Below are 18,605 nucleotides of genomic sequence, written 5' to 3' on the forward strand. Positions count from 1 at the left end.
AGCATAAACCCACATACAGTATTAGGGCAGAGCATTTCTGTTGGTTCACTAAAAAAAATTGCCTTTAGAGAGGAGGACTACACATATTATTTGTAATAAAGATTCAAATCAAACAAGTTTTATACAAATGTCATCGTTAATAAAAGTGAAGATTATCTATATGTGAATTGACTTTAAACAACATGTTTTTCAAAGTTTCCCCTGAACCACCAGACAGCCTTCAGGGACTACAGGAAAAACACACTAATATGGCTAATGTTATAAATCCCCAGAATAACTCTTATCCCATTTATGTTTTTATTCTGTCATCGCTATCCATCTATCCTTATCCTGAGGCTGTAATGAAATACAAGACTTGTTTCAAGTAGGGATGAGTGAGCACTGTACTTTGAAAGCTATAGTTAACTGAACGGAGCTCAGACTGCCATCAGTGCATTAAATGTTATGCCAATATAAATCCAAACCCATACTGCCATAACTCCTCTGGAGCTTGTCTTCCATTACAGCTACTGAGAGGGACAGTGCACGTGGCAAAGCAACAAAACTGGCAAATCTGAGGTATTCTTAATCAGGCACAGGGCAGTCAATACGGTCAAAAAGTGGTGAAGGTTACATTTACAAAGGGTACATTTTTCAAAAGTGTCTAAGTCACACATGAGCCTCAAGGCAAACTTTTCATCAGGTTCATGTGATTCAGGAATCCTGTTTTCCAAAACCCCCAAGGTTGTGCAAGCACAAAGATGTGAGAGGTTTTCACATGTAACCCTACTATTGCCAGCAGAAGAATATCTTTAAATCATACTTATTCTGAAATAGCAATGTTAACTAAACCTATCTGATATTAATTTTCCATGGCTCTCTGTATAAAGCTAGCAAAAATCACCGATGACAAAAAATAAAAACCCTTTTAAAACTGTATTTGCAGGTGCTCATTGGCATCAACCTATGATATCAATGTTAAAAGTTACATGGAAAATCACAAGTAAGTTATGATATACCTGCAGAGTCCTTGACTGCCTCTCTGATTTTCTCCCAATAGGAAAAAAAAAAAAAAAAAAAAGACTTTTTTTTTTTTTCTCATAGATTTGCATTTTGGTTGTCATCTGCTTTTAAGGAGATCACAAAAGTAAGACAACAAACAAGGTTGGGGAATGGAAAGCAGTATAAGCAAGTATTTTCCAGTTAATATTTATGTTACTGTTTTTTGTTGGGATCAGATGTTTATCTGGTTGTAGTTAAAAAGCTACAGAAGGAACCAGAGATACAATCTTTTGCTATAGCGGGGTTTTTTTAATCCACCAAGTAAATGGATGCGGAACGCACACATCAGAAAAATGTGGCTGAAGTCAATATACAAAGGGAAACGAATGAGCAGTGTGTCAGGCAGACCAACCTACCGCAGGGGCTATCACTGACAAAAGAGCGCAGTATAAATGAGTGGGCAGGCAGGTGGCAAGGCAGGTGAGACGGGCAGGCAGAGAAGAGGCAGGCAGGCGCAGGGTGGTAGCGCCCTGTGGCACAGCTCTTCCCTCCTGTCAGCAAGCTCGCCAGCCTGGGAGAAAACTGTCCTGTCTGTGCGCAGCATGCTGAATGAAAAACCTCCTTTGTCTCCTACACAGCAGTCCTGCCTATTTTTCTGTCATGAGGGACACTACGCGGTGTTAGATTATACATAAATATCAAGTAGGACTTTCTGTTGGAAGTGAAAAGCTAATCATCCAGTAACATGATTTAGTGGATACTTATAATCAAAATAAAGAATTAACCGCCAGCATCTGAGCAATTCAAACTGTGCTTTCTGTATGAGTTCATCTCTACTCACACAGAATAATAGAGGCTTAACAAGATGTTCTTCTTCCTGGGGCAAGGGGAATGTAGTATTTATCTGCACTGGTTTCCAGTGGGACATCACGTGTCAAAATAAATCATTTCATAAAGTATTACAAAGTGGTGGCAATTTAGATAATAACATGGCAAACTAAGTTACAAGAAGAAACAAAAAGCTAACCAATTTTGAAAGTTCCCCGTTCACAGGACTTCAAGCTTACAGGGTTACCAATACCCATGTCTTAAATTCTGCCAACTTTATCATAATCTTTTCTTCATTTTTTTTAAACTACGGATGTGCCTAGAATAGATTCTATAGTCGGGCATGAAACTACAGCAACTTACAATGGACACAGATTCTTTATTTCCTTTCAAAACAGGCCATTAATTCTGATGCCTCTTGAGTCCTCTGTGCAGTAATTCTCTGACAAATTTTCAGACATTTCTAATAAAGAATTCCTCTCTGAATGAAACCTGGGGAATGACAGTTCTGCGTTTTTGCTTTTATACTTCTTCAGTACTAAATGCCTCATGTCCTTTAAGAGAATAATCTTGGGAAACATAAGGGAAAAATCTTTCTGTGAAGAGATTGGGTTTGCTACAGACAACACATGGACACATGGAGGTAACCTGCCATGGCACTAGAACTGAAACGTTACACCACTGACCCACCGCCCCTCTGCTCTTCCATCTACAAGCACACATCCCTTCATTGATACAACTCTCTGGCTGGCAATGAACATAAATTTAACTTGCCATACTGAAGGTGCCACTCACTATAAAAGTTACTTTTCTCTTCACAGCACTTTACTAAGGGGTAAATAAATCTAATTACCACAGCAAAATACCTCTTCTAATACTGCAAAAAAATGCTTTGCCGAACACTGTCAAATTAAACTCAAACACACACATATACAAAAACTGGGACTGGTAAAGTGCTTAGGTTTTCCTTTTAGAAAAGAGGTCCTTCTGCAAGGACCAGAGATCCTTTGGCTTCCACAAGTCTGATAACTCATCATATACACACCCCTAAGATTACCTGTGGGCTGCAATTAAATACAAATATTAGAACACAGGAGTGATTTTAACTGCGTTTGTTTGATACAGCTTGTCTCCCTACAAAGACCACAGCCAGCAGCTTTACTCCATTGAGATGGAAACTTCCACCAGGGTCTGGAAAGAGGCGCAGCACCACAGTGGTTGGAATTGGGCTCCCAGGAGACAGTCATTCCCCTGCTACGGTCACTGTGTGGTGAGAGAAAACTGAAGAACTTGTCTCCAAAGAGTTGAAGTGTGTGGAAGTGGGCTTCAAACTGGGATGAGAGTCCTGTGCTGCTGAATGGGTACGTAGTGTAATTCTATCCATGTTGTTGTATAGCTAAGTCCCACCAGAGGTTATGCTATTATGAAGTCAAAATATTTGAACACAAAAGTGGATAATGAACAATCCTAAATTATATACCTTCATTTTAATTTTACCCTCCTCATATAAATCAATGTACCGATGCTTATGTGAAGTACACGTTTGAATTTTGATTAATTGACACTGTGAAGTGGAACCATACCTGAGAAACTGATCAAAGGCAGGAAACAAAACTAAAGTAATCTGTACACAGTGGGATTCTGTTTGTTGCTTCCTTCTAGTATACTGCTAATATTTAGGCAAAATATATCCAACCTCTCCTGTGAGGTAAACAAAAAATCACCTGCACTGCTTCTAATGAATGTCAGTAGAAGTGTAATGCAGCTTTAAGTAGCAGTTATAAATTGATAAAAGATGACATTTTACTTAGGGGGAAAAAAAAAAAAAGACACTTGACTGGTCAAATCATAAAGCAGATTCAGATTTGGCAGAGACTCTGTAAGACAGCTGTGCTTTACCTTTTTCCAGTATTTGAAATGCATTACTGAAGCACTGAGGATACAACTACAAAGGACCTTTCTGATGGATAAGCATATAAGGGAGGGGTAATATGCTGATCCTGGCAATTCAGAGTATACAGGAATGCAGTTATCTTGCAGTCCCTGAAGCAAAGCTTCAGAAGCAACACTTTAGATATTGTTATTCTCCAATAATCAATACAATTAGCTAACACATCACCCATCCTCCCCTTTTCACTAAATCAAATGGTGCTCATAAAAGAAGCAGAGTCTTTACAGCCGAGGGCTCTTGTCAAAAGGAGCAGCTGGCTGCTCTTACATGACCTAGGACTTTAAATCGGCTGACAAGCAGAGTGAGGTTACAGTGTAAGCACTTTTAGCTGGATAGAAGCAGGTATCCACTTACTGTTGGTTGCATAACATATGGTGGATGAGGCATCCATGAAGTACTCTGGACCTGTGTATCAAATATTTTCAATTAGCACAGAAAAGTTTAAAACAGAAACCAAAGACTTACTTGATAATATTTCTATTACAAATATGGCGCTAATTTTGGCAAAAGACTTATGTAACTGAACACAAAATTCATTTATGCTTCATGGAGCTACTGACAAAATGAAAAGGTTTCAAATTTCATTTGATATTTTTTTCTACCAAAGTGGGATTGCATCACTTCTGTGATCCACACCATTTTATCTCATAAAGCAATCTTCAATTTTCCATGTTGTCCTATTTTAACATATGTATTATTTGCTTTCAGCCATCAATACAGTCATGAACATGTCATCCAACCGACAGTGCAGGAGACAAAAAGTGTTCAAAGTTTATTTTCAAAAATTTCAGTATGAACTTTTGATGATATAACATTTTCAGAGATTCCAGAATGATTTATTCAATTTTCAGTAAGAACTGCTGATCTAATTCAGAGTCTTTGAAGCTTATTCTAATTGAAAGCTTCCATGGCAAAGCTGGCTTAAGAAGTCTCTGTCCTTCAGGATCAGCTCTTACCATGGGCATCGTGGGGTCCGTTCTCACCAGAACTCTCTATACCTCACCAAAGTCTGTCTTTGTTGTTCTGCCTTAACTGACAAGTAACATATTCCAGTTTTACTAACAATTAAATGCATTACAGAGTGCTTGCACATTTGTAGTGGCATCTCTGATATCATAGCTCCTTCTTGTGCTGAGCGTGAACAGCCCACATGCTACCATAGCTCAGCCTCAGTCTCCAGGATCGTGTATCCCACTTCCCTTTTGCATCAGCCTGGGCACCACAACACACAGGACGTACACCACAAATATAGCTGTGCTACAGCCATCGATGGGCACCTCACTGGCTACCCCCAAGCTCCCAGAGATGGGCATGTGGCATCTCAAAATGAACATGAACAGGAATGATCAGGAGAAAGCTACAAGGTCCCGATTCTCCACATGCCCTGTGATTTCATTCTTGAAACAGGTGGTGAGAATTAATTGCATAATTGTGTGCTTCAACACTTCTTTAAGTCTATCAAAGTAGTTTTTGTTGAAAAGCAGGTTCAGTGACATATTTAGAACAACAAACAGTGCACACACATGTAAACACACCTCTACTACAAAAATTGCTGTTGTGAATACCCACTAGTTAAAATATATTTGAGCTGTCACAGCTTGCTGCTGTTCATTACTCCCATTCTTGCACCCTTGCAGTTCTTCCTCTGTGCCAGGGCAAATGCCTTTGGGCTTACACTGCAAGCTATCTATGGGGAATGATATGGGGCAGAAAAATAAAAATCAATGCTTTTGGTGCAAACGTGTCAAATGCAAACCATGAACTGATGCAATGGTTCAAGTCAGGATGGGAAAAGGGAGCAACTGTGAACCGTGGAGCAGTGATGGCAGTAAGTGGCTGGGTGGCCTGAAAAATAAGAGGGAGGAGACATGACTCTTAAACCAGCTTTGCTGCTGAGAAAAGTGCATGTGAGCTGCACTTGTATGTCTCTGGCACTGACCTTTTCTTGGTGTTGCCATTTACTGCAATTTACTGAATTTCTATCACCAAAAAATCTTTTGTTTGGCAAGTGTTACCTAGCCATCTACAATTAAATAACAAAAAATTCCAAGAAAATTACAAGGATCATTTATCTTTGAATATCAATTTTAAAACACAGTTAAGTGTAATCATAACTTCCTAGAATTACCTGTAAGCAGTAGCATACCATCTCACTTCCCGTCTCCCCACCCAAAAAAAACCCCAAAAACCCCAACAAACCAACCCTAACATTAAGAACAACGTGTAAGAGCAATGGGAACCACCGTGCAGCTTTGCAAGTTTTGGGTAGCTTGTCTCAGCTAGGACTCAGGACTGGAAGAACACTGAGGCTATAGGACAGAAATAACTGAAATGGGAAAATATATAACCAATGACCAGCTTCAGAGTGAAGTGATATTTCCCAGCGAATGGCTAATAATAAAACTATACAATCTGGTTTTGACTTCCATCTCAGAAAGCCAGAGCACGGCAATAATTTCCCAGTGGAGATCTGTGAGGGATATGCTGAAAAGAGAAATTCTGAACGACAAAGTGTGTGGGAGACTAAAGAAGGATGTGAGGACAGTTATCTTCTTGTAACTTGCTTTGTCAGGGATTATTGGATAAAAATCAGTGCTTTTAAAGGTTGCTGTTACTCAAACAAATACAGCTGAGGTCAAAAGGACAAAATATGATGCAGTCAACATACATTATAAAAAAACACATTTAAAAAAACAGTTGGCTAATGAAGGGAAGCCAAAATGACAAAACATTTCAGTAAGAATGATAAGCTTCTGCTGTTGTCAACTGGAAATGAAGCACATGCTGTTTACTAGAGAAGCTGACTGAAACAAAAATTCTGGTGGTTTTCACTGCTAATGTAAAGAATGAAGGAAATGGTTAAAACCCTACATCAAATGATACCTGAATACTACTAGAAAGCCTTTTTTTAAAAGTGTGACTCAAGAGCGCAAGCACTCACATTTTTCTGTGGTATACACTCTGCCTTCATCCACATCCAAAACGTAATTAACTGGGAAACACAGTAGACAAGCGCAAATCTGACGTACCTGATATGTAGAGACAGGGGAAGCAGCAATGAATGGCGTGATTGATGTCTGTGGAATCATGCGGTTTGTTGGAATACTGTACGGTGAGGAATAAAATCTGCAAATAAAGAACAAAAGCAAGATATTTTGAACTTTTCAACTGCTCGGCTCTGACTAACTAATTCACTGCCTCCCAGGCAAAACCAAGAAGAGTCTACACAGGTAATTATGTCCATCTATTTCCAAAACCACAATAAAGAAGATGTGATGGCTCCACTGAACAGATCTTGAAAATGGAAAGGAGGAGGAATATTTACACAAAGCATATTTTTTTCACTTCAACTAGCACAAATATAGAACTTCACGATACAAGAAGTAATTATCTGAAATGCAAAGGCAGCTGATTTTCCAGAGTGCTAGCTAGTGAAAGGAAACTTCTTATGCGATATCGAAGACAATATTACTGATTTCGTTTTTACATGCAGTGCTGTTTTCTTTTCAGATCTTAATGCTTCAATGCTGAGAATAACACATTCCATATACATCAGGAATTATGAGTCTAAATGCCCCAGGCAGCACTGAAAATCTCAGATTTAGTTGTTTTTATTTCCACTGTCGCATGCTACGAAGAAAAGTTGCACTATCTCTTGCTTGATGGTAATAAATGTTGTATTGCTTCTTCCCTGTGGGTTAATGATTATTGATAAAATTATCACTTGGGAAATACTGCTACTGGTGGATTGTGTAAGTACTTAATATGAATGTGCTTGTAAAGATTTTTGCATTTGCCCTTTTTCCAGTTTTAACTCTAAGTTAGAAAAAAAAAATTGCTTAAAAAAGAATGTTTGTGGTCTTACAGCTGTCAAAATGCTGATATTTTGGACTCCAGGAGAACGAAACAATCCTGTGTAGTGTTCTCTTGTCCAATTTAAACCCCATGCAGATAGTCCTCATACAGCATGCACCAATCTTAGAGGAGTAACAGAAAATTTTGCACATGTGCTCTCTCTGTAACGGTGAAGTGGATTACACACCTTGTCTTTTTATGCTGTTTTTCTCCCCACGCTGAGGCAATCAACAGTAGCTTTCCATGAGAGCCATGCAACAAAAAAATCATTACTGATGTTTAAACAAGTGCTCTGTTTCCTGATCGCCCTGGCATCCTGGATTTACTACTAATCAGTCTAGTTCAGACTGGATGCAGTCATTCTGGATGCAAGCTCAAATAACCACCAACTTCATCCAACCAATAGCACTGGAAAAACAGGCTGCCGTCTTTGAAGGTTGGGTGGAAACATTTGAAGTTAGGAGGGAAAAGGGAGGCAGAGAAGCAATCATTTGTTCTCTCTATTCCAAATAAGATTTTAAAATGCCAAAAACAGCAGGTGGCGTCTGAGTGATTTTTTGTTTTAATAGAAATATATTGCTATTTTAGGAACATTTATCTGCCCTTACAATGCTCACACAGAGACTATTTTAAAACTGTGCCTTTGCCCAATTTTATATATATCCTATTATGAGAACTTAGAGGCATTTCTGTCCCACTGCTTGTATCAAATGTTACGTTCATACAACCTTGGGGGGGGGTGGGGGGAGAAGAATTTTTATAGCACTAGCCAGGTTCATCTATGGCATTAACATGATGCATATGCTGTCTAAAGTCCTGTCCCAGGGGCCTTCTCCCTGATCAAGGTTAACAGACATCATTTTGGCTGTGCTGTTGGTAAGTGGATGCACTAAGAAATGCTCTGTGTGGCAAATGAAAACAGTCAATGGCAGACTAACAGAATGTACTCTATGGGTAAAAACTATAATGCATAGAAATACATATAAACCTCTTAAACTGAAGAGCCGTATAAAACCAAAACTCTTTTGAGAAAACAACACTTTTCTTCCCCCCATTTTGTTCTCATTCAATCCATCAGCCTGGCACTGGTGCTGCGCTCATACCCATATCGCGTAAAAACTGCCTGCACAAAGACAAGTGCAGGGGAGAAACAACTTTCCATTTGGAAGTAGTGCTGACTCTTTGGAATAAACTCTCCAATAAATCCCAGCAAATACTACCAAATTTACAGAAAACGTGTGCTAAGCCCAGAACTTGACAGACAGCTAACCATTTCAGTTTCAGCTTAGAGATGCAGTTATCTGAATAGAACATAAGCTTGTAGAATATACACTCTGGTAATGTGAAAAATACAACCCTTCCAACACCCCTGCCAATACCATTTATCTGCCGCAGTTTGGAATGCTCTCAAATAAGCATCAAATAAAACATGCTATCCGGACACTCAGCTATGTTGTCAAAATTCACTCATCAGAGCGTCATAGAAGAGAAAGGAAGGAAATCTGGTGTAGCAAACAACAACGTGAGAAAATCCAGTTCATATATTTCAATTTTAACAATAATAAAACAAATTCAGCAATCTGAGTCACCATGAAAGGCTGTAGGTCAAACATTTTGCAATTAGGAATCCCTCACACCCAGACACGAAGGCTTATCTTCCTGCCACAGTGTCACTTGTGCCAAAAGGGACCTAAAAAAAAGTACGTGGATATCTCTGCCATGCGTGAAGTACAGTGGTATGGTGAAGATGCGGTGTTCTTGCCGAGGACAGACTCAAGCGGAGCCTCCCCAAGGTGTGGGATGCTCAACCTACCACAGTGCTGGAGCTATGCACTGCCCCAGCAGCGCCCGCTCACAGAGGGCTCAACGTGCTCTCACCCACGGGACAGGCAGACATCTCTCCAAATTCCCTTAAATATAAATAGGCCAATATCCTAACATGTAATTGGCATAAGTGACATGCTGGGGACCTAATAAAAGACAGGAGGAGCAAAAATGCAAGAGTGGCCTGTTCTGGTGTAAACCCTACAGCATCCCAACAAGATCTACAACTGCTGACCTTACCATATTTGATCTTAGGCTTTCTCCCTTTTTTTTGTTTTTCTTTAGGCTCAGTGGGAAGTGAAATGAGATGGAAGATGCATGTTGTAAGCCTGTCCAAGGGAATACAGGATTCTCAGTCATCAGAATGGGTACATCACAAAGAGGAGTGGAAAGAGAGATGAATGATACAGCTTTGACTCATTTTAGATATATTCAATTATTTCCCCAAGGTTCGTGGCATTATAACGTACATTCTCTGGTATGGTACTTTGAGAGCTGTAGGCTTTGTGCTAGTTGACCTGTGGGCTCTAAGGAGAGCTCTCCAAAAGGCTCAGTTGCATCTTCTGCAAATGGACTTTGCATCCTTATATTGGTCTGTGCAGTTTTTTGCAGGCATGAGCCAGTGTCCCTGCTCCTCGGCTGCAACTGCAATGCTAGAAGCAAAAGTACAGAAAGGCAGGTGGCAGGGGTGAGGCAAAATGGACATTACCCTTGTATTAAAAATAGTTTTTCAGCATTCCCAGATTCCGTAAGCACAGGGAAAACCCATCACTGGGAGGCAAAAAGATGTTCCTGGATGCTCATGAAGAAGGGTTTAGAAAGGGGTCAGAAGAAAATGTTTTTAAGAGATGTTAAAAGAACCACATTCCCAGTACATCATCATCAGGCACGCACAGGCAAGGCTTTAAGAACAGTTTCTGTTGCTTAACAGACAAAGCACATACTCCTACATCAACCTTCCCTCTGCATTTGGGGACTGCACTATCTGTAGCGTCTGGTCGCTATTTCCCTGCCAAGAAGTAGGAAAAAAAATCCATATGGTTCCCATCCTATGGGGGAATGTGCAAGCTTCCTCACAGAATCTGCACAAGAGCAAGATCCTATTTGCACTGCAATAAACACCATTTGCTCATGCCTCATGCCTGCGGGCAGTACTGAAAGAGTTAGATTCATAAATAGTATCCTGGGGCTCACATAATGTAAGAGTATTACCAAGCGTTATCAAGGCAGCAATTTTCTGTTGCAATAAGCCACACAGTCAGATGTTTGAGATGAAAAAGACCTATCTGAATATTGAGCCCACTGGCCAGCAAATGCACAGTATAGTCCCCCAGATATCAGATATTAAACTGATACAGTACATCGCAATCTTAGTCAAATGGCCAGGAGGACTCAAGCCTTAGGACGATTTTAAATGAGCATCCTTACAGTGCAAGTACAAGAGCTCTTTTCTGTTCTTTGTATGAGTGCATTAAACCACTAAAAAAAATATTAATACCACAAATTGAAAAATCAATAGCATATTACAACAGGCACACTACTCCCCAAAATAAAACCTGAGTACCTTTGTAAATGCAATTCAGAAAAGGCTGATTATAAAACAAAAAAGATGCCGAGAGATTGGCGGGGGAAAAGAGCTTACCTACTGAAGTGTGTGGTTACCACGTCTTCAGTAACTCATACTGCAATGCTAAGGTGCACTACAGGCTGGATTCTCCACTTCATTATACCATTTTTACACTGGTGTAAAATCACTGGATGCTCAAATAGAGTTACATGGGCATAAAAACAATATAATGAAATGGAGAATCAAGCTTTACAATGTAATAGACTCAGAAGAAAATTATCTATTCCTTTGTGGGGAAAAAATCTTAGCTATTTCTAGTGAAAGCCTCTCTCTCACTCTCTTTTGTTTTATTCCTGCTATAGATTTTCAAGGCAAATATGCAGTTACACGGTAATAAAAGTGATAATACTGCACCATGAGCAATGAGAACCCACCGTTTCATCTGGACAACATGCAAGAGTCCAGATTCTTCTCTGAGGTGTGGGTGTGGTTATGCCTTGACCCAAAACCTAATATAACCCACACCTCTTAAGGAATTGTGAATTTTAAATACCACCCTGTGACACCTGAAGAGACATGTCTCTCTGGTAGGCTTCCACCCTCCATATAATCCTGTGCAGACTTAGCAACTTGCATGCATCAAAATGCATCAACCCTATAAAGGACTCTACAGATGTCAGCATGTGCAGTCAGTCTCTCTTTTTTTAAGTTTTATTGGTCATTCATACCTCACCTGAATCTTCACCTTGGCTTGGGTACCTTTACAGTTCCCGTCTCCAGCCTCAGTTCACTAAGCTCCACACTGGTGGGCACCCAAAAGCCTGAGTGACTCATGCTTATCACAGCACATCAACAAGTCCTGAGCTGTGTGCAGGGTCAACAGTTGCTTAACCTGACTGCTGCACCAAACAGGCCTGCTGCAAGGAAGCAGTCTTTGTTTTACAGACCTCTGGGTGATACTGTTCCGTGCAAACGCTAATGGCTTGGTCCACCTCACTGCCAAAGTATTATGGAGGATTTCACCCACAGGGCAGGTACAGGCACACCATCGACACAACCAGGCTGCAAGCTGCAGCTCTGTGCTCGCTTCCAGACTGTCCTTACTGTGAGGAAGAGCAACGTGTTTGCTTAACTCCCCTTCATTGACAACTAGGTGAACTTCATCATGCTTAAGAGCATTTAACTCTTTCACCACGGCCACACGCCTGCCATGATACCAGTGTCTGGTGTCAGTGAAGAACAAATCGTATTTGCCCATTTTACGAGCAAAGCACTGAGGTGCTCCCAGACTTAGCTAAAACAAAACCCATGAGATAGACTTCTGTTGCACTTGCAAGCAAAGAGGCTTCTGAAAAACAGTAAAAATGTAGAACTACAGGATATGTAGAGACTATGATGTGAATGTCTGGGGAGCTAAAAAGAAACTGTGTAACCAAAGGGTCCTGATGATCCCCAGGTAAGATGCAACCAAAGGAAGGAACAACAGTTGTGTAACTTTTGGTGGACAAATTGATTTTCCCGCATAATAACAGCTTCTCCTTATAATACTGCATACAATCAAGATCTCACCATAAGAACATTTTGAATGAGATGATTTTGTTTTGATGGAATTGAAAATATTTTGACACTCCAGAAAGAAGAGATATGTCAAAGCGGTAATTAATTGTCACTCGTAGAGAGATATCCAGGGCTGTAGTTTATTTCATGCTCTACAAATAAAAGAACATTTTAAAAAACGGAGAGCTGAAATTCTACATTGTGTACTATTTCTTTTCCCAATGATCAGTGACAGTAAGTTCAAACAACTGAATGACCAAACCACCTGAGCAGCCTGAACACCTGAGCAGTACTGGTACTCTTTGATACAAGTGATGTCTGACTCTGAGATGACTTGCATAATTTAAAAAAATATATTCTTAAGGTAAAATTATATTAATCTCAAAGGATCATTCAAATTACAGTTTCCAGACATTCATGCAACTGACATGCAGGAATTCTACTGAAATAAATAAAAGCCAGTTGTCCAGACGAAACGCTGGTGGACTATGAACTAGTGGTGGCTTTATATACAGCCTATAGCATGTAACCAGCTGAAAAGTATGATGATAGAGAAGAAAGACTTGTTTGGGAGGTCATAACAGGGAAACAGAGCCAGAGGATTCTGAAATCACAGCCACAGTGTGAAAACCCTCTTTTTCCTGAGTTGCTCTGGTTTGGCTGTTTCCTTCACAACATGGGAATATCACGAGTCCTGCAAAGCTACTGCTTGTAAAAGGCAATTAAGCAAAATATACTATAATCATTGTTTTTTGTTTTTTAAAGTACTGGGAATGTTAGTTTTTTCCTAAACGTTTCAACTAGCAGTGCCTGAACAAATACTTAACAAATAAACCCATTCTTGTCTGTATCAATACATTCTCCCCTTCAGCTGGAGAACACAGACAGAAGTATGCATGGAGTTTGATAATCATATCAAACATCTCTCTGATCAAAGAGTGACTGTCAAAGAGTTCACGGCTGAACCTCCTGCTTCTCTTCAAATTGTTGTTCGCCTATCTGAAAGGATAGCTAGATTTCAAGGCTCTGTTTTTCCAGCTCATGAAATAATTGGAAATGTAATCAGGCAGGTAAATAATAAAATGATGTAATTTCTTTGCTAAATTTGAAAAATTTTACAATCCCTTGTGTCTTCAAATGGTAGTTGAGAAATGAAGAGTGTTGCTCAGAGTTTTACCCGTAAATCCCATCTGCTTGCACACTAATTTAAGGCTTTCTTCTGATTTGGCATTTCTATTCAGACAATGCCATGGAAGCCAGCCAGCCTGTAGAGAGAGCCCCAGATGAAGTAACAGCTCTATTATCCAAAATACACTGGAATCTTCAATGATTATTTTAACAAAAGCAAAGTCAGTAAAGGGAAACTTCATTGGTTTCCACTTCATGACAGAGAGATTAAAAAAAATAAATCCACTAGCATTTGCCAAATAGAGGTGGAAACTATTAGGAAAAACAACTTCCCATTCAAATGGGTATTACAAACAAGAGGGCATAAAACCAAAAGGGAAACTAAAAGAAAAAATTGACAATATGACATTACATACTTCAGACAAAATATGACTGAGTGAATTTGCTTCTGAATAAGTTTCACCACAGAAAGAGAAAACAGAAGATGGCATTCAAAATAATTTTTAGAAAGGCATAAGAAAACATGCATTCCTTACCCATTCTGTATAGCAGCTGTTGGATCGTAAGTCAAAGCCATGCCAGCCTGCACATAGTTAGGGAAGAAAAACAGATTTTTACTATTACTGCAGGGGAAAAAAAAAAAAAAAGACATTAAACATATTCTAAGCCAATATGAATAAAAACTGAATGCAACTTAGATGGAAATCTAAATTCTCCAGGGAAGCTCAGATGACCCAAAGCAGCATGGACAGATTGGCTACCTTCCCTGCCAGAGAGCTTCCTGAGAAAAAGATCTGTCCAGTACGTTGGTTGTCATCTCTCCATAACTTTTATGGCAAATGGTGGTTTTGTTGCACCAGTGTCAATTAATAACTCCACTGGGATCAATGCATTTACCTCCGATTGCTCACTGTAACAACAGAGGGCCAAATCCTGCCGTTGCTTGTAAGACAGGTAGTTCATAAATATTCTACAGCCAACTTCACGAGAGCTTCTCGGGAAGGAGCCTCATCTTTCCTACAAAGGCTACACCCTGCAGGACCCCAGTCTACCATTTTCTTGGGCTGTCACCCTTACTTACAGTTAATTCATTACCATGAGACACGAAACAAAAGTAGAAGGGCTGTGAAGCAGAAAAGACAAAAAAAAAAAAAAGTGCTTGAGCTTTTGAACAAGGCTTCTAAAATACTTCAGAGGTCTGGACAGCAAAAGAATTTGTTAATGGGCTACGCAGAGCCTTTCAACTGCCGTTCACCACCAAGCAGATGGTGACCTGTGTGAAAGGACTTGGCAGTGTCAAAACAGCATCCAGTTAACAACCATCACCGCCGCCACCATTCCAGACATACCCACAGCTACTGCAGGAAAAGCAGGGAGAGGGCAGGGCTGGAGACTGAATTCCCTGCTCCACCTTAAGCTTCAGGACAGCAGCTGGGGCTGTGCGGGAAGGACCAGCTTTTTCCCCAGCGTTTACTTGAATATGTGGAGCTGACAATCTCTCCTCCTACATACTGCATTTGCTTTGACTTTTAGTCTTCCTTCCTCCACCCTCCCACCCCTGCTTTGTGAAAATCTTGCCAATGTAAGACACTACCAGGAGATGGAAGACATCTCCCTTTGTGTGGGGTTAGAAGCAGAGAGGAGAGGACCCCGTTAGCCAAGGTGCTGCCACCTCTTTGGGAGCTGCTGAAAAATGGCCATGGCACCATCCCACCCCAAGGCGCTGTATTTCTCTCTGTTTGTCATACAGACCATACGCTTGTTGCCTGAGATATGAGACAGCAGCATTTGCTTCAAGGACAGGTGCTCTACCAAGCATGCAGCAGGGTCTGTGCTCCTGGTGGGAGCTTTTAATGCCCCTGGACCCATCTACCGAAGTACTTCTGAATAATGGCATCTGTCCCCTTCCAGATGGCTGCTCAGACAGGTCAGGAAAGCATTTGGGCTTGGCCAGCTCCCATGCAGGCAGGTGAGCAGCCAGGGTAAATGCTCTGGTGACGAGCAGGCAGCACTACTGGAAGAGCCAGGTTAGCCCGGCAGCTGCATGCTGGTCTAAGAGGAGATGGTCCAAGTTCCCAGAGGCCAAAAATAATTTCTGATCTGAAAGGGCAGGCTTCACACTACCTTATGTAGCAAAAAAAAAAAGTTCATGTCAATATTAAATTTTTATATTATTCTTATTATAAGCAGACACTAGGGTAAATGTTTTGCTTATTGAAAATGCCATTGTTTTAAATAAAATATGTACTATCTCCCAAGCAAAGGATAATTCAGGAGACTAAGGCCAAGAACACATGGCTACTTTTTTAAAATGCATTCATTTCATACAAAGAAAAATAAAAAATGGCTAATTCTGCAAGTTTAAAATGTCAAAGAATCAACTATAAGATGACCCCAACCAATGCTAATTTTGATGTAAATATTAATTAGCCTAGAAAATCATGAGGGATGATCTACTTGTTTTTGTATTCTTACATCTTACACATTCTCAGCATATCATATTGTTTGGTAAGGTTGCATCAATTACTAATGGAAATGTATACAGTTCATCCCAAAAGAGAGCCAATAAAACCTTAATGTCATAAACATTTTTTGTCTGGAATAGATTTTAGAGAAAAAAATCCTCTCTTATTTTCCTTTCTCTTTTTAACACTTGTAAAATTTGTTATTGCTTTCTTTTTATATTCCTGTGCTGGTAAAGAAAACTCAAATAGTATGTACAAGCCCTAGAGGGACAGAAAAATTAGTTCTAACAATTTTAAAAAATAACTTACAATATTCTCTATAAATCAAGGTGTTGACACTTTAACATCTCATCACATGTCTACTCAATACTAAGAAAAAATACCCTTGTAATTCCTTGGGAAAGGAGAGATCCAAGCTTTCTAAATAAGGGAGTTCCTAGGTTATAGCTGCCTGGATCAGAGCTCGCTATATCCCACAGCTTGCATTAATGTGACCTGGAGACAAAGTGGCAACAAGGGAAGGAGGGCTGGGAGGAAAGAGGAAAACGAACAGTTGCTCTTATTTTAGTTTCTTTGACATAAATAAGAATGAGGGTGCAGAAAGGATGACTTGCAGCAGCTTTTTCACTGAAGCCCTAACAACGCTCAATGTCCACAAGACGTGCAAACACATGTTTACGCTGCCTTCGGTTACCTGGATTATGGATATTTGAGCACATGGTTCTGCACAGGTCCTCAGCCCACCCTCCAGCCCCACCGCGCCTCTGACCTGTGTGTGGGCACATGCAGACAAACCGCACATGCTCCATTCTCTACATATTAGCATCACGTCCATTCCTGATCGTTGGTACTAGGAATAAGTGACACTGTGGTGGGCCTGCCAAGCACAAAATACGCAAGGCTTGACACTCATCTCCTTATCTGTGCTCCATATCCATGCTGCACGGTGACAGATTACCAGAATCTGTTCAAGAACTTCAGCAGTGACCACTATAAATATCACTATCACACTTGCCAGTAGATGAAAAGTTTCACATCAGACAAATACCACACAGCATGTGGCAATATGTACATATGGTATACCACCTACAGCTTGCCCAGTAATATTGCTAATATCCCCCATTGCTGAATAGTATTAAACAGCTGCTATTTCAAATAGCTGCTAACAGAGGACTATTTACCTCTTTCTCATCAAGTTGTGTAATTCCTCCCTACAAAATTATGCTGGCTGGAAGCCCAGGAGAGGCAACAGTTAGCCTGGACCAGTGAAAGATTTATGGTCTGAAGCATCCTCATTCATTAGGAATAAAAACTGATGAGCAGTAATGACTTACTGGAAAATTGTCTGCACTTTCTTCCATAGCACACAAACAGGAATTCCAAAAATACCAAATACAGAATATTAGGGCTGGCCTCAGACTTCCATGTGACAGAGGTCCAGCTTTGTCAAAACCAGAACTAAATATAGCTAACTCTGTGCTTAATACAGTATTAACTATACCAAGGCACTGGCTGATGCCTCTGCAGCAGTCCTCTGTTGTGCTGAAGAGCATTTTCTCCCAGGTCTTTTCATCTATTGTTTTGCTGATGTTTCAGTGGAAGGACAAGACCTTATTCCTCCTTCCGATAGTGACACTTCTGATGAAATGCACCTGAGAAAGTAGCACTGATGAATGCCGCTTTAGGAAAATATTTGTCAGATAATTCTCCTACGATGGAACAACTGAACCGCAGAATTTTTATGCCGCTCAGCCAGATAATGGACATACACTCAGCTACTGAATGAAAATCTTGCACTTCTTCAACACACAATCCCTTAAAGTAATACTAATACTAATACTAATAAAAAAGGATAGCTGCTATCAGCCCCACACATAATAATAAATAAAGACCATTCTCAATGATTACTCAACTGGTCTGTTCAGAATGTCATGTGACAGAGAAATAACACCATCTCGTTTGAAATACAGATTTTTTTAAAAAGACTATTTAAACCATATGTGTCTACTTACTGTTTATTTTTACTGAAGTGTCTGAACTTAAGACAAAGGAATGAAGATTTTTGTTATTTTGTTCCTGCAGTTTTCTAATTATTGACATTGGTGAAGAAAGAGATTCTAGTAACAAGAGACCCTATCCACACCTTTCTTTAAATTTCAGGTCTTCAATAAAGTGCAGGGAATATCAGAAAGCCTCTGGAAGGCTAGGATTCCCCCAGTAAGTTTGAAGGCCTTTGTTCAACACTTTAACGTGCAAAATTTTCCATGGGCAAAGACAAGGTGTTCTGTTTCTGTCCCCTCCCCCTCTTTGTTATGATTTGAACACAAATGAGCACATTTGCTTCATTAAAAAGACTCTTAGACCATCACATTTGCATAGCTTATGTAAATTGGATTTGCAAATCTCACAAAGAAATGATTAAGTTGCGGAGTGATTATAAAAAAATAAA

General features: G+C 40.0%; 1 protein-coding gene and 1 long non-coding RNA gene across 7 annotated transcripts in view; one reads left to right on the forward strand and one right to left on the reverse strand.

Moving 5' to 3' along the window:
- Nucleotides 1-3,022, forward strand: part of LOC308063198 — a 30,471-nt gene extending 27,449 nt beyond the window's left edge. The window contains exon 3 of the long non-coding RNA XR_013927876.1: nt 2,935-3,022. This is a non-coding gene — a long non-coding RNA (uncharacterized lncRNA). The remainder of the gene's footprint in view (nt 1-2,934) is intronic.
- Nucleotides 1-18,605, reverse strand: part of RBMS3 (RNA binding motif single stranded interacting protein 3) — a gene marked incomplete at its 3' end in the record, with an annotated part of 449,340 nt that overhangs the window by 63,937 nt on the left and 366,798 nt on the right. For all 6 annotated transcript variants that reach the window (XM_080385818.1, XM_080385817.1, XM_080385821.1 and 3 more), the window contains 3 exons: nt 14,228-14,274; nt 6,790-6,886; nt 4,115-4,165 (listed from right to left, as the gene is read on the reverse strand). In XM_080385818.1, coding sequence (XP_080241944.1) covers nt 4,115-4,165; nt 6,790-6,886; nt 14,228-14,274 — 195 coding nt within the window. The remainder of the gene's footprint in view (nt 1-4,114; nt 4,166-6,789; nt 6,887-14,227; nt 14,275-18,605) is intronic.

The sequence above is a fragment of the Falco punctatus genome, assembly GCF_963210335.1.
Source record: "Falco punctatus genome assembly, chromosome: 4".
Lineage (NCBI taxonomy): Eukaryota > Metazoa > Chordata > Aves > Falconiformes > Falconidae > Falco > Falco punctatus.